We start from the raw sequence: 25,469 nt of genomic DNA, 5'->3' as shown, positions 1-25,469 counted from the left end.
GGTTACAAATGCTCTATGTGGGAACCGTGGGTGACCCGACAAATGTTCTTTCGGTAATCAAACTCCTGCCAAACATGTCCTCTGTAACTGTGGCTGTTGCTTGCTCAATTCTCCCCCTAAGTTCCACAACATCACGTGGAAGAGGAGGGACATAAACTAGGTTCTTGACATATCCCCATAAAAAAAATCGCAGGGGGTGATATCGGGGGATCTAGGGGCTCACTTCATCACACACTGGTCACTGTTTCCTGCATGACCAATCCAGCAGTTGGGAAGCTGTGCATTAAGAAATGCCCGAACAGCACGGTGAAAATGCGGAGGAGCTCCGTCTGACTGCAGCACATAGTTTTCTGAATCATTGTTCAAAAGCGGTATTAACCAATTCATAACATTTCAAGAAACGACTGCAAAGTTACAGTTGGTTCTGGAAAAAAGAAAGGGCCATGCAATGAGAATCTGGCACACTCTAGCGGCAGAAAATTTTAACTACTAGAAACACCTGCAATACAAAAAAAATATCAACTTTACTCTTTAAAATAATCTACTTTGTTACTCGATAGTACTAACATCTTGTCTACAATAAATTTTTGAAAGTGGATTCATAGTTTATGTACACACTGTAGATACCTTCTACACATTTCTTTGTAACTGGTCACAACTGATTTTTCATTTCCCTTGCCTCTGTGTTTACAGAAGATGGGTGATTCTCTGTAGCCATACCAAACATGTAAAATAAATATTAAAAAAATATGTGTGTCCTATTAGTGAAATTTGTCTTTATTTTAAATGTGTGTTCAAATAAAATATGTCGTTACATAGAAGTTCAAATTTAATTACCAGCACTTTACTGGTATTTGTGAACTTCACTTCCAACTTTGCAAATAATTTAATGTACCTAGTATTAATTCCAGTCTTTTATCTTTCAGTCTCGAGCTGGACTGTCACTTCTGGCATATTGCTACTTCTACACCCAAGACTTTGTACATGCTGCCAATTGTTACGAACAACTCTACATCCTGCTTCCAGATGAAGATGAATACAGGCTTTACTATGCTCAATCCCTGTATCAGGCTTGCTTGTATGAAGAAGCTATGAAAGTTACATCTCAGATTGATAACCCTGATTTTCAAGGAAAGGTAAGTTGAAAAAATGAAATTACGTTGTATGCATTTGTAGATCCAGAAAAACATGGACATTTGTGACATCAATGAGAATGTAAAATGTAAAAAAAAAATCATTCCACAGAATGAAAATTTATGTAAATTGTAAATGATTCTTTTTTTTTTAGTGATGAAGAAACCTGGTGATTCTTTCATATACTACAAAGAAGTTTTTGTCCCCTTTGTTTATTAATGTCAGTACCTACTGCCTCCCACTTGATTGAATCCAAGATGTCCTTTCTGGCATGTCCCAATTTTGTTAATGTTCTAATTCCCATACCCTATTTTTGCAAAATTCTGTGATAAGCACTCAAAATGCTTTCAGAATCACTTATTGATTTGGAAAGAACCTAAGTTCCCTTGTTTAAATTTATTTTGATGCACTAGGTAACAGATATAATGGCGAATATGAGAATTTTGAATGTGAAATTGTGAAAAATCCTGACGTGATGGGAAGAAATGGATGTCATTTCCATGATCAGAATTCAAAATACTTTCAGAATCACCTATTGATTTGAAAGCATGCATTTTTTTTAAAAAAAATGCGGGTCTTGTTATCAGTAAATGTTGGATTTATAAACACTGACAACTTGTAAAGCAAGGAGGCAAGAAAGCACTCAACCGTGCACTGTAAGATCCTACAATTCTTCTGGGGTAGTCAGTGATAGGGTTTATGCAGGCACCAAAATGTGTGTCCCAAATAACTGTGTGTATACATGCACCATGCTGTTGCTTCTGTGATGCCCCCAGTTATTGAATAACACATGGAAGCAAACTGGTTACAACTATACGTACTCCTTTCAACCAAATGAGCACGTGTAGAGAAGTACTGAGTTTTCGAATTTTACATACAGCTGTACCATACGATTTTTTTATCAATAAGACTTAGGAAGTTTTGTCTTCATTGCATGCTTTAATTTCATGATATTTATTTATTTACTTCACTTATAGTCATTCAAATGTGCCAGTCTCAACCTGGACACCCAGTATTATATTCCTTTCCGGATTCTCTGGAGTTAGAAAACGCGAACGCTTTCTGTGCGCATGTTGAAGGGTGTGCACCTCGCCCAATGAACACGTGGAAGGGAGGGGCATCCACGGGAGGGGGCTCATTCGCGGTCCAGTAGTTCCGTAGTAAACATGTCAGCTCGCAAGTCTAGGGGAACTCTGCATTCAGGAGAGCACCTCATAGTGTTGAATGTGTTCGAGAACAACTTGTTTGAAAAGTTTAAAACACATGGCTTTGGTTTTTTTTTACCAATGTTTAAAACAAAGTTTTTCAGACTTGTTTAAAACACATTTTGATACATGATGTTTCATAGTTTGTGGTTATTTGCATGTTTTTTGAAAATGTATGTTTAAATTTGTTTTAATTTTTTTCTGTTCTTTGTAGCATCAAAAGACAAATAAACGTGCAATATTATTTGTTATTTGTGTAAAACAATACACTGGCCATTGTTAAGAATAAAAGAAGAAATTGGCAGCAGAAAGTGTTTTGCTTTATGTCCGTTACAGCGTGCAGCACTTCGTTGCTTTCATCCCGCACCCTTCCCCACCTAGTCTGGCCCCACCCACAAGCTTTCCCCTCTGCACGTCGCTACTCCAGAGAATCCGGAAAAGCAGTATACCTACTCTGTATGGGCTCAGCCCATGAGGGCAAATCATGTTCAATCATGCACGTGCACTCCAGTACAGCAAAGCCAGCAGTGATGGTCCACAGGATTACAGTTGCAAAATTGTGAAATTGTGAAAAATCTTTAACTTTTAATTTTTCATTACTTCTTTCCTATTACCTTCAAGGTTCATTCTTTTCCGATGCGGGAACATCTCAAGGTCTGTCAAATCATAGTCCTCTTCCTGCCTTCAAGCGAGGTGGGGGAAACTGACCACTCGCACCCTCTTGTGATGTGTTGACAAAACATGTGACCCATTACCCTGGCAAGGGAATGAAAGCAGTGTTTTGGAAACAGGTGACCTTGAACCATTATCTGCTGTGCCTGAAATAACAGTCTGTGCCATCAGTGAGGTCTACTGATGTACTCAAATGTTGCAAAGTGCATGATCAAGGTTCCACATATACTGTATATTGCCAGCATTGTAACTGATCAACCAAGCATGTTTAAAATATGGTACAAAGTTTCAAAGCACAATAGAAATGTAAAAATATGATTGCTGACAAACATATGATATTGTACATGAAGATAAACGTTTCAGAGCGTTGGGTCCATTACAAGACATCTAACACGTCCATAGATGCAGCTGCCAAAAATAGTTGGTAACACTCACTGGCCAGGTCACATTTTCACAAATGCTTTGCGAGGTGAAAAGTTACTGTTTTTCGGGCATGTGAACTTCTGTTTATTTTTGTGCACATATTTATATCTCTCCCTCTCTCTCTCTCTCTCTCTGAGTGTGTGCATTTTTTTTAAAAAAGAGCTTCAAAAGAAACCACTTGCACGTTTGAAAAGAAAACCATTATTTTTAAAGGAGGACCAACTCCATATATTCCTGAATTATGGCAACAATAAAGGTTTCAAATAATACCAACCTTCAAACTATGGGATTGTGTTGGACACCGAAAGCTTCAAAAACTTTTCTGTTAGCATTGTTTACTATTTTCTACGGAAAGAACTAAGTTGTGCCAAAGTGAATTCGTTAATATTGCAATTTGCAGAACTCATGAAAATTGTTTCAATCATCTGCGTTCATCTGTTGCATTAAATACGTTTGGCAACAGACAAAATGAAGTTCAAGAAAATGGAAAACTAGCCCTTCCCCCTCCCCACACCAGGACATCTTTCTCCTTCCAATAATCAAGATTGAAGACAGTGTTGAGATTTAAGAACAAATTAGAGACGTTAAGGAAACAGGTAAATTGTTCTTAATTTCAGTATACCATAACATGCAGAAACAATAATGAATCAGGGTGGCGACAGACCTGGAAAACCTGGAAAACCGGGAAAAGTCAGGGAATTTGAGGTGTCAAAAAAAGTCAGGGAAATGTCAGGGAATTTCCTCTTCATTGACTTTTTTTTTATTATTTATTTTGACACCTCAAATTCGAACACTCTTTGGAGGAAAATTGTTATAACTCGGGTACTATGGGAGCAATCTACTTCGGATAACTTTTGTTTTGCAGCTAAAACATTAGCGCATGTAACCATGTACAATTCAGAACGACGGACCAAGGAAGGGGGCTTGGGCACGACCCCCGAATTTCAATGGAAGAAAACATAAAAATCTGGAGTTTGCCCCCTCTTCTCCCGCTATTTTGGGGAGAAGGCGCAAACTTTAGTATTCCTTTCAAAGAATGTACATTTCTCAAGAGAATGAAACATGTTTCATGTTCTTGGGTGCCATACAAGTTGAATAATAAGCCAAAATGTGATATCTTATTTTTTTTACGAAGAAAAATATGTAATTTGCATTTTTTGAGGAAAATTGTTATAACTCTGGCACTATGGGAGCAATCTACTTCGGATAAGTTTTGTTTTGCAGCTAAAACATCGTAGCATTCAACCGTGTACAATTCAGAACGCCGAACCGAGGAAGGGGGTTTTGGGGCGTGACCCCCGAATTTCAATGAAAAAACCATAAAAATCTGGAGTTTGCCCCCTCTTCTCCCACTATTTGGGAAGAACTCACCAATTTTAGTATTCTTTTCAAAGAATGGACATTTCTCAAGAGAACGTAACATTTTTCATGTTCTTGGGTGCCATACAAGTTGAATAATAAGGCAGAATGTGTTTTTTTTTTTTAAGGAATAGTATAGGTAATTTGCATTTTTGGAGGTAAATTGTTATTACTGTGGCACTATGGGAGCAATCTACTTCAGATAAGTTTTGTTTTGCAGCTAAAACATCATACCATGCAACCGTGTACAATTCAGAATGCCGAACCGAGGAAGGGGGTTTTGGGGGCGTGACCACCGAATTTCAATGAAAAAAAAACAAAAAAAATGGAGTTTGCCCCTCTTCTCCCACTATTTTGGGGAGAAGGCGCAATTCTTAGTATTCTCTTCAAAGAATGGACGTTTCCAAAGAGATTGAAACATGTTTCATGTTCCTGGGTGCCATACAAGTTTAATAATGCGCCAAAATGTGAAACTCTGTTCGGAAATGTGGCATGGATATGTTGCAGAGAGGGGGAGAGGGAGGGAGGTTGGTCATCAATATGAATTTCCCAGGCTTGCTCCAGACCTGTGTCAGAGTTTCCACCCAAACATAAGAGTACGAAGGTCCAAAAGGACATTCATTTCGTAATCAGCACGATGATACCATATGGTATGATCGGGGGAGTAAAGGTTTAGTTTAGTCTCTAAATATTACGTGGAAAATGCATTGAATTATCATTTTTTCTTGTCCGTATGGGAGTAGTAAGGGGACTTGTCAACAGATGCAGGGGACAAGAGCGGGTGGTGCCATCCGATAGTTGTCGGATGTCGTAGAAAGGCATTTTGTTGGGCAAACTGAAGGAACATGGAAACAAATAGGTTCCATTGATACATACAATTTTTGTCGAATATCTCCACCCGACAAAGTATCTCACTACAAAATGCGATAGAAATTGCATGGACTGCAACATCCAACAAAAATTGAATGCATAAACAAGAAGAGCTTTCGACTGCAAATATGCTGCCGAAATTTTATTACTCTACTGGCTCACTTCACCTTATTTAATGTAGCAGTGTTTACGAAGGTTTTCTTTCATCATCCTGACGTATTACTGGTTTCGCACAAGTTAACATACGTTTTCAATGACATTGCACTATTCTTAGATATCAAGAAGAATCCAACCAAATGGGATATATATTGAGTACTATCATGAAAAAGTGAAACATAAATCTGCACTGGTGAACGTTATAAAAATTTGGCAAGTGCATGCTCCCAACCTCAAATTTACAGCAACACTAGTATTGCAATGAAATTGACACCACTCTCTATCCTGTCTGTGTTAAACTCATGAGAGATGGTCATTAATCTCTCACTGAGTAATGCTAATGTCCAATATTATGAAATAAAATACTAATAATAAATACGTCAATATTTTAATATCATATTTACTCGAATCATTCAATCATAAAAGCAAATCACTTTCTTCAAGAATTGACTTTTCTCTGCCAGCTCTGCTAAATTTTCACTTTCCATCTACTGATTTATACGAGGGTTGGCCAGAAAGTAATTTCCAATTAGTAGGGACATTGATTTTTCGCAAATGCCAAAACCGTGAAAAATGGTAATTGCTGCGAAGTTATGTTTAGGAATGTGCAGTGATGTCTGGGCACATTTTTCGCCCATTCGAAATATCGAAATAATGCGAATTCGGCATAAAATGCGAATTGTTGGAGTTTTTAGTGATTTTTTTTTAAAAAAATGTCCTAAAACAAGGAAATATTCCATGAAATCCAACATTCTTGTCTTTTCTAGGCCATGTTTGTGTACATAGAACATGCAAGTTTTCCAACATTTTACTCAAGAGTAAACACTATAGAGTTATACGTACATGGAATAATTCCGACAGCCACATTAAATCATGTATTTCCCACGATTTTTTCAACTTCTATCAAAACCATTTGCATCACAGAGCAAAGTGGCAGGGTTCTAACAGGAGATCGAGTGCGTATCTACCGTCACACGGGAGTCACATCTTCGTATTTGTCGCATGAGAAATGTTTGGAATTACCAAGCTAATTGCGCACATTTGGTATTTGTCAAGCGAGTAATAATGGAGCTCAGTCGATAGGGCATCTGACTACTATGCGAGAGACCCAGGGTCGATCCCCTGCAGGGGAGAACCGGGATGTTTTGCACCTACTCAAACTCCTCCGGAGCCCACCCAGCATCATATGAACCTGGTACCTTGAGGAAACTTTGAGGTATAAAGGTAGCCAGGAGCATGGTGCTGATCACATCACCCCTACCTTTAGCCGTGATCAAGAAAGTGTTGGGCCCTAACTCCACACCCCTACTATACACCTTCATGGAAAAGTGCAGGGGAACACTTTACTTCCTCAAAAATCTGTTCCAACATATCAAACTGTCACGAAAATACGTAGACCATGTGACCTACAATTTAAAATAATAGTTTAAAAGCACAATGGAGTATTAAGTTTCAGTATATTTGGCAGATAAATATTCTAAAACAAAAACGCGAATTTTGGGAAATGTAACACTAACAAGTCAAAAAGATAATCCCAATTTTTGGTGCCATAATATATCTGTCACGTGAGATTGATTGATTTTAATTTTTTGGGTGCATCGCCACTTATGGTCATTATGCACCCTTCTGTATATATGGGGAAAATTCCATTATCTAAAATCCTTACCTTAAAATTAAAAAAGGGGTATGGAAATAACTTTCCCAAAATAACTTTCAAGATATCAAACTCTCATGAAGAGGCGTAAGACATGCAACTTACAATTTGAAACAGTAGTTTAAAAACACCATGAAGGTATAATTTCAGATATTTGCCAGAAAATGCGCTAAAATGAAAATGTGAATTTTGGGAAAAATAACACCGTATAGTAAAAAAATAAAAATAAGAAAATACACCAATTTAAAAAAAATAACAAAATATCAAGGTCCCTACCGATTAGGCATAAATAAAACAAGAATATCAGTTGTAATTTATTGCATTAGTAACAATGAGTCCTATCCTAATTTTCAGCATAATCACCACCATTGTTCTGGCATTTGTCATAGCATTTCACTAAATGTTGTATGCCCATGGTACATGTGTCTGACAGCAAAGAATGGAACTATCTCTACCGCAGTGTAGCTGTCAAATCCTTGCCCTGCCAGAAACCTCTTCAGTTAACAAACAGATGAAAGTCTGTAGATTCAAGTCCAGGGCTGTACAGGGATTGGTCCAAGATCTCCTCACCTGAAGTGATGCAAAGGGTTTGCGTGTACTCACCTATATGGGGTTGTGCACATTCGATTGGCCTTCCGTGAATTGTGTGCACCATCGTCTGACCATACTATCACTCACGACGTCTGGTCTGCACACCTCACACGATTGCTGGTGGCTCTGTGCCAAATTTTGAGCGTGCAATGTAGACTACATCACAGTCTGTGGTAGACTGTATGAGAGCTGCAATCTTTAACCTAGAACTGTCCTAAAATGGCTGCATTGCAACTGTACCAGATTACAGCTACATGCCACTTCTTCCTGCCTGCATGTGTGTGTTTTGTTCTTCGACCACTAGTGCTGCATATAGGCACCATTGGAGCTTTTTTCAGGATGCCCCTCGTATATGAACTTTCAGAAGGTTTTATTATTAGAGTGTTCCTGTTTTAATGTGTGGTTAGCTAAATCAGGTACCTATACAATGCAATTCTATAAATTCCTGCATATAACTGCACGTTGTCAGTTTCATGGTACTTCACTTGGATATACTGTACTAAGCAGAAATCCCATTGATAATGTAAGGAAATATGACACTTTATTTTCTTTGATTCAATTGTTTCACTTATATGCAAGAGTTAAGTTGTTTGCTTTACAGAGAAAAGAGAACTAGCTTTATGCATCGAAAAATGAGTCCGCACTCATGGTTCTTGCAAGCAAAGGGTTCCAAACCTCAGTGGAAATATCAACATATAATACCGGGCACCATTGGAGCTTTTTTCAGGATGCCCCTCGTATATGAACTTTCAGAAACTTTTATTATTAGAGTGTTCCTGTTTTAATGTGTGGTTAGCTAAATCAGGTACCTATACAATGCAATTCTATAAATGCCTTGCGTTAAATTTCTAATACCTACATATCCTTTTCGTCAGCAATAATGGTATAACTGCATGTTGTCAGTTTCACAGTACTTCACTTCGATATACTGTACTTAAGCAGAAATCCCATTGATAGTGTAAGGAAATATGACACTTTCTTTTGTACAATTCAATTGTTTCACTTACATGCAAGAGTTAAGTTGTTTGCTTTACAGAGAAGAGAGAAGTAGCTTTATGCATTGAAAAATGAGTCCGCACTCATGGTTCTTGCAAGCAGAGGGTTCCAAACCTCAGTGGAAATATCAACATATAATACCGAGAATGTATAAGGAGACTTATAAATTACAATTTGTATTTCTTAATCATTCACTCTTCACTCTTATCTCATTTAGTCGTAACTTTAAAAATAATCAAGTATTTTATTTTATACTTACTGCGTATGACAAAATTCCGTAATCCTTTCCTAGCTTGTGAATTGTAATAATTTTCCAAATTCACTATTTTGCAGTTTGAATTCTAATCATGGAGAATAGAGAAATTAAGTCAATTTCATAGAAGATAATATTGGTACTTAACAAAACCATACGTGGATCTGTGTGAGTTTATTATTTCTATTTGCAAAGACATCAATTTAGTTTAGTTTGTAATTGTCAGGGAAAATTTTAAATTTTGTCCTGGAGAACCTGGAAAAGTCAGGGAATTTTATTTCTGCTTGTTTGTAGCCACCCTGTCTTGGGTTCCATACAAGTTGAATAATAAGCCAAAATGTGATTTTTTTAAACGAAAAATAGGTAATTTGCATTTTTGGAGGAAAATTGTTATAACTCGGACACTATGGGAGCAATCTACTTATGATAAGTTTTGTTTTGCAGCTAAAACATCATAGCATGCAACCGTGTACAATTCAGAACGCCGTACCGAGGAAGGAGGTTTAGGGGGCGCGACCCCCGAATTTCAATGAAAAAACCATAAAAATCTGGAGGTTGCCCCTCTTCTCCCGCTATTTGGGAAGAAGGCGCGAACTTTAGTATTATTTTTAAAGAATGGAGATTTCTGAAGAGAATGAAACATGTTTCATGTTCTTGGGTGTCATACAAGTTGAATAATAAGGCAAAATGTGATTTCTTTTTTTTTCTTTTTTTTTTTTTACGAAAAATAGGTAATTAGCATTTTTGGAGGAAAATTGTTATAACTCGGGCACTATGGGAGCAATCTACTTCGGATAAGTTTTGTTTTGCAGCTAAAACATCATAGCATGCAACCGTGTACAATTAAAATCGCCGAACCGAGGAAGGGGGGTTTGGGGGCGTGACCATCGAATTTCAATTTTAAAAAAAAAAACTTTAGTTTGCCCCCTCTTTTCTCGCTATTTTCGGAAGAAGGCGCAAACCTTAGTATTCTCTTCAAAGAATGGACCATTGCAAAGAGATTGAAACTTGTTTCATGTTCCTGGGTGCCATACAAGTTGAATAATGAGCCAAAAAGTGAGACTATTCGGAAATGTGTCATGGATATGTTGCGGAGCGGGGGAGGGAGGTTGGTCATCAATATGAATTTACCAAGGCTTGCTCCAGACCTGTGTCAGAGTTTCAACTCAAACAGAAGAGTTTGAGGGTCCAAAAATTACATTCATTTCGTAATCTGCACCATGATACCATATGGTTTCATCGGGCCAGAACGACCTTACTCTGATGATACCATATAATATCATCGGGGGAGTAAAGGTTAAGCCTCTAAATATTACGTGGAAAATGCATTGAATTATCATTTTTTTCTTGTCCGTATGGGAGTAGTAAGGAGACAGAACTGTCAACAGATGGAGGGGATGGGAGCGGGTGGCGCCGTCCGATAGTTGTCGGATGTCGTAGTAAGCATTTTGTTGGGCAAACTGAAGGAACATGGAAAGAAATACGTTCCATTGATACATACGATTTTTGTGGAATATCGCCACCCGACAAAGTATCTCACTACAACATGTGACAGAAATTGCATGCATGGGACTCTTATGATTTTTGTTCAATGTCTTCAGACTGCACATCCAACAAAAATCGTATGCATAAACAAGAAGAGCTTTAGACTGCAAATATGCTGCTGGAATTGTATTACTTTTCTGGCTTACTTCACCTTATTTAATGTAGCAGTGCTTACAAAGGTTTTCTTACATCATCCTGATGTATTACTGGTTTCGCACAAGTTAACATACGTTTGCAATGACATTGCACTATTCTTAGATATCAAGAGGAATCCAACAAAACTGGATATATATTGAATACTATCACGAAAAAGTGAAACATAAACCTGCATTGGTGAACGTTATAAAAATTGGCAAGTGCATGCTCCCAACTTCAAATTTACTGCAACACTAGTATTGCAATGAAATTAACACCATTCTCTGTCCTGTCTGTTAAAACTCGTGAGAGATGGTCATTAATCTCTCACTGAGTAAGGTTAATGTCCAATATTATGAAATAAAATACTAGTAATAAATATGTAAATATTTTAATATGATATTTACTCGAATCATTCAATCATGAAAGCAAATCACTTTCTTCAAGAAATGACTTTTTTCTGCCAGCCCTGCTAAATTTTCACTTTCCATCTACTGATTTATACGAGGGGTGGCCAGAAAGTAATTTCCGATTGATTTTTCGCAAACGCCAAAACCATGAAAAATGGTAATTGCTGCGAAGTTATGTTTAGGAATTTTCGCCCTTTCTAAATATCAAAATAATGCGAATTTGGCATAAAACGTGAATTGTTGGCGTTTTTATTGATTTTTTTTAAAGAAATGACCTAAAACAACAAAAAAATCCATGAAATCCAACATTCTTGTCTTTTCTAGGCCATGTTTGTGTACATAGAACATGCAAGTTTTCCAACATTTTACTCAAGAGTAAACTATTGAGTTATACTTACATGGAATAATTCCGACAGCCACATTAAATCATGTATTTCCCACGATTTTTTCAACTTCTATCAAAACCATTTGCATCACAGAGAAAAGTGGCAGGGTTCTAACAGGAGATCAAGTGTGTATCTACTGTCACATAGTTGTCGCACGAGATATGTTTTCAATGTCAATGTCGATCTCCTGCGGGGGAGAACCAGGATGTTTTCCACCTATTCAAACTGCTTCGGCACCCACCCAGCATCATATGAAGCTGGTACCTTGAGGAAACTTTGAGGGATAAAGGTAGCCAGGAGCATGGTGCTGATCACATCACCCCCACCTTTAGCCATGATCAAGAAAGTGTGGGGCCCTAACTCCACACCCTTATACACCTTCATGGAAAAGTGCAGGGAGCACTTTACTTTTACTTCCTCAAAAATCTGTTCCAACATATCAAACTGTCACGAAAATACATAGACCATGTGATCTACAATTTTAAATAATCGTTTAAAAGCACAATGGAGTATTAAGTTTCGGTATATTTGGCAGATAAATGTTCTAAAACAAAAACGCAAATTTTAGGAAATGTAATACTGACAAGTCAAAGAAATGATAATGCCAATTTTTGGTGCCATAATATATCGGTATCTGTCACGTGAGATTGATCGATTTTAATTTTTTGGGTACATCGCCACTTATGGTCATTATCCACCCTTCAGTATATACGGGGGAAATTCCATTATCTAAAATCCTTACCTTAAAATTTAAAAAAAGGTGTATCGAAAATAACTTTCCTAAAAGAACTTTCAAGATATTAAACTCTCACAAAGAGGCATAGGCCATGTGTTACAATTTGAAACAGTAGTTTAAAAAGACCATGAAGGAATAATTTCAGATGTTTGCCAGAAAATGCGCTAAAATGAAAATGTGAATTTTGAGAAAAATAACACCGTATAGTAAAAAATAAAAAATAAGAAAATACACCAATTTGAAAAAAAAATAACAAAATATCAAGGTCCCTACTTATTAGGTATAAATAAAACATGAATATCAGTTGTAATTTATTGCATTAGTAACAGTGAATCTTTACCTAATTTTCAGCATAATCACCACCGTTATTCTGGGATTTGTAGTAGCGTGCCACTAAATTTTGTATGCCCATGGTATATGTGTCGGACAGCAAAGACTGGAACTATCTCTACCTCAGTGTAGCTGTCAAATCCTTACCCGGCCAGAAACCTCTTTAGTTAAACAAAGAGATGAAAGTCGGTACATTCAAGGCCAGGGCTGTACAGGGAATGGTCCAAGATCTCTCACCTGAAGTGATGTACTCAGCTGTATGGGGTTGTGCACATTCGATTGGCCTTCCGTGAATTGTCTGCACCATCGCCTGACCATACACGACATCCTGTCTGCACACCTCACACAATTGCTGGTGGCTCTGTGCCAAATTCTGAGTGTGCATTGTAGGCTAGGCTCGGTGGGAGACTGTATGACAGGTGCAATCTTTAACCTAGAACTTTCCTAAAATGGCTGCATTGCAACTGTACCAGATTACAGCTACATGCCACTTCTTCCTGCCTGCATGTGTGTGTGTCGCTCTCCGAACCACTAGTGCTGCGTATAGGGGCCATTGGAGCTTTTTTCAGGATGCCCCTCGTATATGAACTTTCAGAAGCTTTTATTATTAGTGTGTTCCTGTTTTAATGTGTGGTTAGCTAAGTCAGGTACCTATACAATGAAATTCTATAAATTGCTTGCGTTAAATTTCTAATACCTACATACCCTTTTCGTCAGCATTAATGGTATAACTGCATGTTGTCAGTTTCACAGTACTTCACTTGGATATACTGTACTGAAGCAGAAATCCCATTGATAATGTAAGGAAATATGACACTTTATTTTATTCGATTCAATTGTTTCACTGCAAGAGTTAAGTTGTTTGCTTTACAGAGAAGAGAGCTTTATGCATTGAAAAATGAGTCCGCACTCATGGTTCTTGCAAGCAGAGGGTTCCAAACCTCAGTGGAAATATCAACATATAGTACCGAGAATGTATAAGGAGACTGATAAATTACAAATTGTATTTCTTAAATCAATCACTCTAATTTCATTTAGTCGTAACTTTAAAAATAATCAAGTATTTTATTTTAAACTTACTGCGTATGACAAAATTCCGTAATCCTTCCCTAGCTTGTGAATTGTAATAATTTTCCAAATTCACTATTTTGCAGTTTGAATTCAAATCATAGAGAATAGAGAAATTGAGTCAATTTTATAGAAGATAATATTGGTACTTAACAAATACATACCTGGATCTATATGAGTTTATTATTTCCATTTGCAAAAACATCGATTTAGTTTAGTTTGTAATTGTCAGGGAAAAATGCAAATTTTTGTCCTGGAAAACCTGGAAAAGTCAGGGAATTTCATTTCTGCTTGTTTGTAGCCACCCTGTGAATTCATGGTCATAATTTTTCTGGAAGTGCTTCTGCAAAGAAAAATTTCGCCGCATGCCACTGTGTTCAATATTCTATCCTATGCAGGATAAACTTTACATCCATGTTATTCGTGAAAAGCATGTATCCTGAAGTAATTTTTGGCTTGTCTTCCAGATCACTAAATTAAAGGCAGCCATAAAGTACGGAGAAGAGGACCTTGCAGGGGCAAAGAGCTTGGTTGACAGCAGCCCAGAAGATGACCCTGACACAGAAATAAACCATGGATGTCTTCTGTACAAGGTAAGGAAATGGGCATTTTTTACATATCTCTATATAGAAATGGATGTGGGTGTGTATGTTTGTTTGTTCCGGCATAACTCTCGAACCCCTAGAGTAATTTCAACCAAACTTGGTACACGTATCACTTCCAATCTGGAAAGAATACTTTGGGGGTAAGACACCCCTGGCACCCATAGGGGTGGGGTGGAAAGGGGTGACATGTAAAAATAATCTAAAATGACCGATATTAAATTCCGCACAAATAGACATCCGTGACTCTATGCAATCCCGCACAGCGATAGTGTTTCTCTGGTTGCCGTAACATTCAGGCTGATATGATTTTGTGTGTGAAATCCATAGTTTTTGTGGAACGACTTAAGATGACCGGACCCCTCTTCGATTTTCTTCATATTTGGCATACTCACTAATTGAGGCCTCCTAAAAGTTAAAAGTTGTCGGAAACGTCTAGAAATTGCAAAATAAGCTAAAATAAGGCGTTAGTTTTCGGAGTGCAAACCATCGATTTTCGCGAAATTTTTTGTTTCACAAGGAAATATATATATTCCTGATACTGCCACGACACCAAATTTTAACTATGTTTGCCTAACCTAACCGAAACTAGCCTAACCACATGTCAATGGTTCGTGGCTAGCGCCAATGTTTCGTGAGGCTAGCTTCAATGGTTCTCAATTATTTTGCAATTTCTAGATATTTACGACAAATTTTAACTTCAGATTCGTCATTAGCAGGACTCAATTATTAAGTATGTGAAATATGAAGAGAATCGGAGAGGGGTCCAATCATCTTAAGTCATACCGTTTTGTGACACTCCCAATGCAGTTCAACTTTGGCAGAGAGAAAAAAGAAAAAGAGGAGAAAACTGACCCCCTTCCCAACAGAGAGAGAGAAGAGGGGAGGGGGGTTGTGTGTGGGAGGCTGTCAGGAGAGAGAGTTGGAAGAGACACCCCTTGCCCCCCCCTGTCTGTCTCTCTTTCTCTGTCTGTTATCTCTCCCCCCTTTTAAGTTTTTCCTCTCTTTTCGTTATTGATGGGCACCCCTTGGGAAGAAGGTTGAGCCAAATCTGAACTGTGGGAGGCCAGAGTTCGGGACGAGGGAAAGAAAGATCCAGGGGAGGGGGGTGGCAACCTAGGTCCAGCCCCCAGGGGGGTGCCCCTTCCAGGGAGGGGCAAGAAAGGTCACGCTCTTCCCACCCTGCGAGAAGTAGAGAGAGAGAGACTCTCTTCTCTCTCTCTTTGGTCCTTGCCTCCAGTCACCATCAGCCCCACTTCCTCTCCTTCCTTTCCTGTGCTCGGAAAGGGAGAAAAGACCCATCCTTTCTCACGGGATGTGTAGAAAATGATTTTCAAGTGGGTGGAGGACATTCCCCTCCACCCGGTCACCCCCTTCCCACCATCAAGTTCATCACCTATCGGAATGGGGGGGGGAGAGGAGGTGAAAATAAAATGCCACAAATGACCTAGATTAGTGTTGAATCCATAGTTTTTGGAGTCGCTAAGCTAATTGGTGACATTCACGATCACATTTAAAGTTTGTTACATTTTACACTATAGTTTGAATTCATTATTTTCCTGTCTAATACATGATTGGGATAAATAAATACCCATGCAATGCCAGGTAATCAGCTAGTTACAAATAAAGAAAGAATGAAATATTCATGATCTACCTTTACCATTAACAACTCATGATCTAATTTTATCACACTACAATAACTACCTGATCAAGTTCAACCCAGTTTGAATTTAAAATTTTCTCCATTATATACTTAATCCTCTTTGTGATGTTTGCATAAAGCATGGGTAAAAATTAGGGATGGGTCGATATGAAATTTTGACCGATACCGATAAAGTACCGATATAAAATTTACCGATACCGATAACCGATATTCTACCGATCCGATATAAAATTAGAAATGGTCCTTGAGGAACCTGAAATGTTCATTGATCTCCTTAATAAATGTGTGTTTCCAGATGACTGCAGTGTAAAAGAAGTTACATATTTAGACATTTACCTTTTTGAAAGTAGGGCATGGAGAATATCCATAAAAAATACAACAAACTGGCAGAATTTTGCACTAAATTATCAGATATTTATCGATATATCGGATCGGTAAAATAATCGGTAATTTTACCGATAAACCGATACACCGATATGTCTATATCGGCCGATACTGATAGAGTACCGATTAATCGGTCCCATCCTTAGTAAAAATTAAGGCTGATCCAATATCTATCAGTGTCAAGTGATACCAGCAGTATTTTTGTCGGAAGTGTCTGTTGGAATTAATCACTGATATTAGCCGATACTTTTCTGGAGTGGGGGTTACTTATAGAGTCTGCAAAATGTTTCTTCATTGCAAATTTGTGGGATGAAGTGATTAAATGATCATCTCATTTGAAGTTATTTTTTCAAAGCAGATTCTGATATATTGCTATGGAATAAATATTGTGAACAATTTTGAATTGTTACAATTTCCAACTATCATTATCAGTGGCAATGTTAAAGATTACTTTAGGATGGATCAGTAACAATTCATATAGGTCATTTGTAACATGAGAAATAATGAAACTAATGAAACCAATTTTACAAAATACAGTATAAATGTAGCTATCCATAGGAAGTTTTAACCAGTTTTATATACTAAACTCTGGATTGTTCAAGACGTAAGTGCCTCCTATTTCATAATCTATCCCTGAATAAGCCAAGTGAACTTGTCAAAATACATATAGATAATTTTACGATGAGCCAAGGTACCTATTACAATATTATGATGTTGGCATGTGCTAAGTGTTAATGAAGACATTATTGATCAGCAGAGTGGGCCAAAAGTGGGCCTGTTTGTAACGTGCCACTCATGTTATTTCAGCATTTCCTTTTCAGTGCTGATATATAGGCAGTGGCGTAAATAACCCCGGTGCGGTGTTCCGCACGAGCTTCGGGGGTGCAGTAAGAAAGACCGATAGTTCACAAAAGTTTTCCTTTCGGCATTAAAATATATTTTCAACCAAATATATTCTTTTTTTATACCCCTACAACTGCAAACAAAAAAATGTTAATCGCCAGAAAAGTAAAAAGTGAATTATCATATTAGTAGAATATTTTCATTAGCTGAATAGTTCGTCATTGATTGCATCACCAATGTGTAGACAACAGGCAAGAAAATGTGCTGACAAGGCTGAACTTCACCCCTTCCCTACTTACTGCCTGCTTTTCAGCAAGGTTTGGTGAAACTGTGTTGCTCCTGTATGTTTTCAAGTTTCTTTTGTAGTTGTTATTGTTAATGAAGAGAGAAATGTTTAAAAACAAACATCCAAGTGGTGCTTAATTCCGAAAAAAGGAAATTGGAAGAGGAATAAAAGGGATAGAAATATCCTAAGATACATTCCTTTTTAAAATCTGGCAGCAGTAGTGATGCAACTGAAAATACGTATCAACAGTGGTTGTACTGGTGGTGGTGATATACGCATGTGGAAGGCAAAAGTTAAAAAATCAGCACACAAGCTGTTGTTGGCTGTTTTTTGGGACTGCAAAGGCCCACTGCTTTCCAAGTTCCATCCCAAAAAATACAGTGTTGAATGGTGCATCGTATGTAGATGCTTTGACCGAACTGCGTCAAGCAATTCACCAGAAAAGGATGACTAACGATAGGTACAGGGTGAATGTGTTGCACGACAATCCACCACTGCACGTCTCGCACTGCCAGGGCTGCTGCAGATGAACAGAAGTTCAGAATAATCAGCCACATCCTTTTTTATCTGTTTCGACTTTTGAAGTTCAAATTAAAGGGGCAGCGATTTGATGGCCACAAGAAGATCGTGTGTGCTGCAAATTCCTTTTTTGAGATCTGCATGAATCCATGTACAACACTGAAATTGTGAACTTGCCATTCAAATGGGAAGAGTGTATTGATAGATGAGGTGAATACATTGAAAAATAAACCAAATATTTTTAGACCACGTGCTACTTTGTGTTTGTTTTTTTCTAAATTCTGCTTCGATACCCCTCGTATTTTCATGTTTGTATATAATGTAAATGTAGATGTGAATCAATATTTTAGGATAGGAATCTTCTTTTTTAAACGAGTAGGGGTGCACATCTAAAAGTTGAGAGGGGTGCAGAACATGTTAGTTACTCTACTGTATAGAGGATGTTTGCATTGTGAGCTGTTCAGCGTAGACTCCTTCAAATTATTTATTGTAGTGTACTATGTGTGCTGTTTGCTTTTATTATGACAACCACAGTCACATTGTATTTACCTTCAAAACTTGTTTTCTTTTAGGAAGGCCGGTATGAAGATGCCTTGCAAAAATTTACAACTGCTCTGCAAGTGGTGGGTTATTGTCCTCATCTGTCTTACAACGTTGCCCTGTGTTACTACAGACTAAAGGAGTATGCACCAGCTCTAAAACACATTGGTATGAATTCTGAACATTATTATTATTATTTGCAAGATTTGCAATAATTGTGTTTTTTTTTTTAATCAAATATTGTTTTTTCCCCATCTTTTTCACATAACCAGGTCATTGTTTTTCTTTTCAATAAAATACTGTGAAAATTCTAGTATCCAGTACATTAACTAACAGGGAATTCCTTAAATTCAGTGTTGGGGTGACCCTCTCTCAAGACACCCAAACATTTTGCAGACTAATAAGTATTTTTTAAAAATAAAAATCGTTTACTTATGTAATGTGAGTATACTCCGTTTATAAAAGTGACATTGCAGACTAATGAGGCTCTGGTGTCTGGACTCATGGCCAGTATAATCCTCTATGGTGACCTGTGTTGTGTGCCATCCTTGTGGGTTTGTGATTGTCCTTTCATCTTACCACCTCCATCCTGCATCCTCATCTTTGCAATTAGCCAAAAGTGCCAGAGAAGCGAAGTAAAATAAATAATTAAATCAATCAAACAGTGCACTGGAAATTCTGCATGAACTATTGAATTTTTCATGAACGTGACAAAAATAATTATTCCAAAACTTCATTTTAAATAATTGCAGTGCAACATTCACAAACATTATATCATTAAGTTTACAACTCTGTTTTATCTGTGTGGAATTGTCTCTGTCAGTGATATGATGATGATGCTGATGATGCCTAGAATCTTCCAGCAAGGAGTTGTTACTTCATAATTTCATCTGTGCAGATGTAATACATAGACATTTTAGCTTGTCTTTGGATTGAATTGAGTTTCTTGTATCTCCTCTGAAGAGCTCTGTTTGGAGTCAGATCGACGTATCTCCACCTCCAATCCTTAGCAGCAAAGTAGGCACATGTCTCCAATTTACTGACAAATATATTCCTAAGAATACATTATTTCCTCTCTCCTGTAAATTTGATGTGTCCATGTGGTTCTCACACTATGATTTGAAAGTGAATGTTACCACATTGTGCCCCTCTTCTACACTGTCTTGGTTAAAAAAAACAATCTTCATTTTCCATGGGTAGTGGCCAGCCTCCGTGGCAGAGTAGTTAGCGCAGTGTGTTATGATGTCAGGGATCCTAGGTTCGAATACTCTACTGGGCAAGGGTGTTCTTTGTGAGTGTCCCTTTATTAATTTCATCATATCATCACTGATCCTCATCATCGCAATTAGCCAAAATTGGCAGAAAAGTGATGTAAAATAACCTAATTCAGTCAATCAATCAAAAACGCTGGGAAGTAGACTAAACCTTTCACCCCCTCCCTCCATTTAATGGCACAAAAAGAAGTTGCCCCCTCCTGAACTTGTCCTCAAAGGAAAAGAAAATTGGCAACTCCTAAGCAGTTCTATGTTGGTGGGGAGGGAAGGTTCTACATAATATTGTTACAAAACCATTTCCTATTCTGTATGTGCTTTTATTCCAGCTGACATAATTGAGCGAGGAATCCGTGAACATCCTGAGCTCAGTGTAGGAATGACAACTGAAGGCATTGAAGTCCGAAGTGTTGGCAACACCCTCACTCTACATGAAACTGCGCTCATTGAAGCTTTCAACCTGAAGGCAGCAATTGAATACCAACTGAAGAATTGTAAGTATTACATGAAGAGTAGATAGAAATTATAAAAATTATAAAAGAAAGGTAAAGCTTTTCTCCTACACATATGAAATATGCTATAAAGGCATATAAAGGGAGGATGTGGAGGTAGGGCCAAACATATTCAGTCTCTGTCATTTTGTGAAGATGATGTGATTATCACCATGCTCTATCCCTTCCAGGCTGGATTCGCCAATTCCTTCCTCCTGCACCAAAGTGCTTATTGGACTTTATTTCACAAATTTGGTTATGAAGTTAAGGGTGAAGTAAAAACAGAAAAAGGACTTTTATGTGCACTAGACTCCTTGCCAGTCATGCCATGTGCGCATCATTGTTATACTTGTTACTGATGGCATGATTAGTGTGCACCATTTTTGGTCATTATGACCAACGTGACAGAGAACGTGTTAATAGGCTCTCCATTGTGGCAGAATAATGCATGTTAAAAAAACCAGTGCTGCCAACATAGAAAAACAAATACAAGATCTTCTTATTGGTTCAACCTTGCATGTTAGAATTTCTACAGGGTGGCTCAAAAAGTCACTTAACACCCACGGTACAACGCCACTGCAGCGTGCAACGTGGAAATGGTTATGACCAATCGTTATCAAGCCAAGGGGGAACCACCTAACGTTCGGTGGCCATCTTGATGTCCGCCATCTTGAATTCAACTTCAGGAGGAAGGAGGTGATATGATATATCAAATCAGGCTAAAATTTCACGAGAAATGCAATGGTGAAGGTTTTTTGATGTATCTTTAACCAGTAAAAAGTTATGACTGAATTCTTGTACAAATTTGCTCCTTTTCGAGCAAATTTGTTTAGCGCATCGTTAATGCATCGAGATCAAAGTGATGTCTAGGGAGCAGCAGCGTGCATTCAGGATACGCAAGGTACGCACTGCGTACCCACAACACAGTAAGAAAAAATAAACATTTTTTTGTCTTCCCCCAACATGAAAATTCAACAATTATCGCTCCAAAAGCAGTTCCACTGCAAGAAATTCCGATTTCCTCAAGAACACGCTGCTGCCTTCCTGAAGGCAGTCCCGAATGATCCCGATTGTGACTTTGCCACCCACCCGATCCGCGTTCCTGCCGATTTCCGCAGAAAGACGCTGTTTCTTCTGCTTGGTACCCTAGAAATTTGGAAGGTAACCCCATTGGCTCATATCAGCCCCGACCACGTGTTTGGGTCTGCCCGCGCTTACCCTCTCTCCCACTTCTTTCCCGGTTCTAAGCATCGAGGGTACCCAAGATTTTGACAGCGTATGCAGTGTTGACAGTAGTCAACATATTTTTTTCTGGAATGCTTAGCTTACTAGCATTTAGCAGCCACGCGTAGATAGATCACTGTTGGGTTGCAATAAAATACATTATAAAAAGTGATACAGGAATCAGAGAGGAGGGCAAGAATATGTAGTGGTGGAAGATCATATTTAATATACGCGTAAACTATCACATATAAAATATTTATGTGAGGTTAAAGTTACACTAGCAAGTTTTTTTTTTTTCGTATAGGGAGGTGAGGACCAGAATGGAATGTCACTGTGTCGAGGGGAAAATATGTGAACAATTTGCAAGTTTCGCACAATTCTCACAGTATGAGAGGATCTGATTATCTCCTTTCGGGATCAACATTTCCTTTGAGTTCCATAGCATGGGTGTTGATTGTTGACCCGACGATATGAATGAATGATAAAAGAAAAACATAATAAAACACAATTCGTACAATGGGATTCGAATGAGCCCCCCTCCATCCCGCCAGACATTGCAAAGTGATGTACAGTAGTTTAGCTTTTGAAGTGTTCTGGGATGTATGCTGACGTATTTTCTACTTGTCTTTAATTATCTCCCTTCTACAAAATACTTTGTCGACTGGCAACTCCGATTCATTCGTCCACAAGAATGCGTGGTTTTCGGGCATAGCGGACCGGACACAATGTACCGTGGGAGGTTGACTTTTGCTTTCTTCTGTCGTGTGAAATTTGCAGCGAGTGTTTCGTTCATATTATTTACATTACAGGAGCTCTATTGTTTGTCGGTGCTGTGAAGTGATAAAATAGGGGGACCGGGAGTTATTGATGACATACTGGAGAAGGGATTTTCGGAATTTACGAAAAAAGTGTAAACAATCCGAAATGGAAGGTCTGTTCCTGAGTTGGAAGAATTGTTTCAGGCAGGAGTTGTGAAGGATGGTAAGTAGTATATTAGGCATTTTGATTTTTGAGAAGAAGAAAAAATATCTCTACAGAGTGATTGACTGAGTAGAAAAACAGTGAAACTTTATTGTTGGCCTTATTCGTTGGTTTCCTCTGCGAAAGGTGTGAAATAGTAGAGGATATTGAGATTTATCAAATTTATTACATGAAATTTGAAAGGACGGAAAATGATTGTGCCATTTCCTTCCCGTTCAATGTTCATCGCACTGCATGAAGGAAATAATCAAAGTTGAATTGTTGGACTCTACGTAGCTACTATAAGAATATATTTGCGAATATAAAATATCATACATATATTTTACCTCGTTACATTTGGATATTGATACACGGATGAGAAATTTCCCATTATAAAATTGTAGAAAGGGAGGGGGGGGGGGTGTTCTGTCCCCCATAATTCATTTCGGTTGGCCCATGTTGCGTGCCCTAGTTTAAATGTCACCGCACGCCACTGCTAGGGAGAGAGGTTCGCATGCCATTGCACACGATTTTAATCGGATACATCCATGAAGAGCTGTGCATTATGAATGGTTGTTGCGAACAATTTACAGTGTGATGCTTCCATTAAATGAAAAGTCCTTCACAGTGACAAGGCTAATGTTTATGTTCATAAGGAAGTTCATAAACAGAATATGAGACCCTTGTCATCTGATAACTAACTTTGGACAGAAACTGCTTCACAACTTTCCCATAGTGTTCTGGTGTTCCTCCCTATTGAAAAAACCCTGTAGAAAGTACCTTCTTCCATAAGCAAGGATGAAAAAACCTGTTTATTTAACAAATCCAAGTAGTAAGGTTCCGTTGATGGAAAATTGACTAAACAATTGTGTTCCACACAGCACGCCACACCATTAACTTACCAGCACTAACCATTCAGCTTTGATCTGTCGAAAATGGGTTATCAGATAAAAAGCATCGAATATTCTGTTTATGAACTTCCTTATGAACATACACATTAGCCTTGTCACTGTGAAGGACTTTTCATTTAATGGAAGCCTCACACTGTAATTGTTCGCGACAACCATTCATAATGTACAGCTCTTCATGGATGTATCCGATTAAAATCTTGTGCAATGGCATGCAAACTCCTCTCCCTAGACGTCACTTTGATCCCATGCGTTACCAATGCGCTAAACAAATTTTAAGGAATTTTTGTAACACTTCGAAAAGGAGCAAATTGGTACAAGAATTCAGTCATAACATTTTAGTGGTTAAAGATACATCAAAAAACCCTTAACCATTGCATTTCTCGTGAAATTCTAGCCTGATTTGATATATCATATCACCCCCTTCCCATTTAAAATTCTGAAGTTGAATTCAAGATGGCGGACATCAAAATGGCCGCCGACCATGCTGGTGGCGTCAATGTGGTTCCCCCCTTGGCCTGGCAACGATTGGTCATCACCATTTCCATGTTGCGCGCTGCAGTGGCCTTGTACCGAGGGTGTTAAGTGGCTTTTTGAGCCACCCTGTATAATAAGGGAACTAGTAGTATTCTCATATCATAACTACCGACTCTACGAATAATGCAAAAGTTTCACTTTTTCTTTTTCTCGTGTCAAAGAAAGAATAGGAACTGTCAAAAATTTGAGGGCTCAAAACTTAGATATGAATCTAAACTCTTTAAGAAGATTTTAATACTAATGCACGTGTTCTGTCTTTTCAGATGAGGCAGCCAGGGAAGCATTGACAGACATGCCTCCAAGATCAGAAGAAGAACTGGATGCTGTCACCCTGCACAACCAGGCTTTGATGAACATGGATTCCAAGCCAACCGAGGGCTTCGAGAAGCTCCAGTTCCTCCTCCAGCAGAACCCATTCCCTCCTGAGACCTTTGGGAACCTCTTGTTGCTCTATTGTAAATATGAATATTATGATCTGGCTGCTGATGTTCTGGCTGAAAATGCCCACCTGACTTACAAGTATCTCACCCCAGTAAGTTTTGTTTTATGTTGCTCAAATTTCATTATTTTGCTTTCCTTATTTATGGTACAAATTAAGTAGTCTGACCTGGAAATCTTGGAAAAGTCAGGTGAAATCAACTTAGATAAAAGGTCATTGATTGGTCAGTGAATTTTGTGAAAAGGTTAAAAAACCTAAAAAAGTCAGGGTAATTAAATGTTTCCTTTGCTTGCCTGGATTGGATACTAAGTGCATATTCCACTTTTCTTCCCAATAGGTTTCTTTGGGGGTGGATATTTTGTATAAAAATGTTCTTTTATTTCATTTTTCCGCACATGCAAATACATGTTAAGTCATGGTGGTGTGGAAAGTATTCCAGATCACTTGTAAAACCTGGAAAAGTCAGGGAATTGGTTTTGCAAAATGTGTCCTCAGAAAAGGTGCAGGTGTCCTAGAGTGAGTGAAGAAAATGTTAACCGAGGCATTCATAAGGAGCTTGAAAAAATCAGTTCATTGAGCATGCCATGAATTCCAAAGTGTGAAAAATAGTGTGTACAAGATTTTGTATGAAACTGTATACATTACAGCTATTGCACCAGTTATAACCAAGTAACAAAAAAAAGCATTCCCAATTTTCTGTCCAAGTGCAACAATGGATGTGAAAAGATGAAGACTTTGTGAATAAAAAAAGGAAAATAAAAATGTTTAATTCTCATATTTTGGTTTTGTAAATTCATGTATATGCAGTTTCTTGTTGTATGGAGAAAAAACATTGCTATCATCTTGTTACGTACATTAATTAAAGAGGGAAGTAATTCA

The 25,469-nt window shown here is 38.0% G+C and overlaps 1 protein-coding gene across 1 annotated transcript in view; it reads left to right on the top strand.

The window, feature by feature from the left end:
• Ttc30 (tetratricopeptide repeat domain 30) overlaps positions 1 to 25,469 on the top strand; it is a 59,332-nt gene that overhangs the window by 12,119 nt on the left and 21,744 nt on the right. The window contains exons 3-7 of the mRNA XM_083118782.1: positions 927 to 1,136; positions 14,391 to 14,516; positions 18,793 to 18,928; positions 20,361 to 20,525; positions 24,415 to 24,683. Coding sequence (XP_082974908.1) covers positions 927 to 1,136; positions 14,391 to 14,516; positions 18,793 to 18,928; positions 20,361 to 20,525; positions 24,415 to 24,683 — 906 coding nt within the window. The remainder of the gene's footprint in view (positions 1 to 926; positions 1,137 to 14,390; positions 14,517 to 18,792; positions 18,929 to 20,360; positions 20,526 to 24,414; positions 24,684 to 25,469) is intronic.

This window comes from Lepisma saccharinum, chromosome 3 (genome assembly GCF_977018435.1).
Source record: "Lepisma saccharinum chromosome 3, izLepSacc3.1, whole genome shotgun sequence".
NCBI lineage: Eukaryota > Metazoa > Arthropoda > Insecta > Zygentoma > Lepismatidae > Lepisma > Lepisma saccharinum.
The sequence above is the reverse complement of the archived record's forward strand: the minus strand, read 5'-3'. Positions and strand labels throughout refer to the sequence as shown.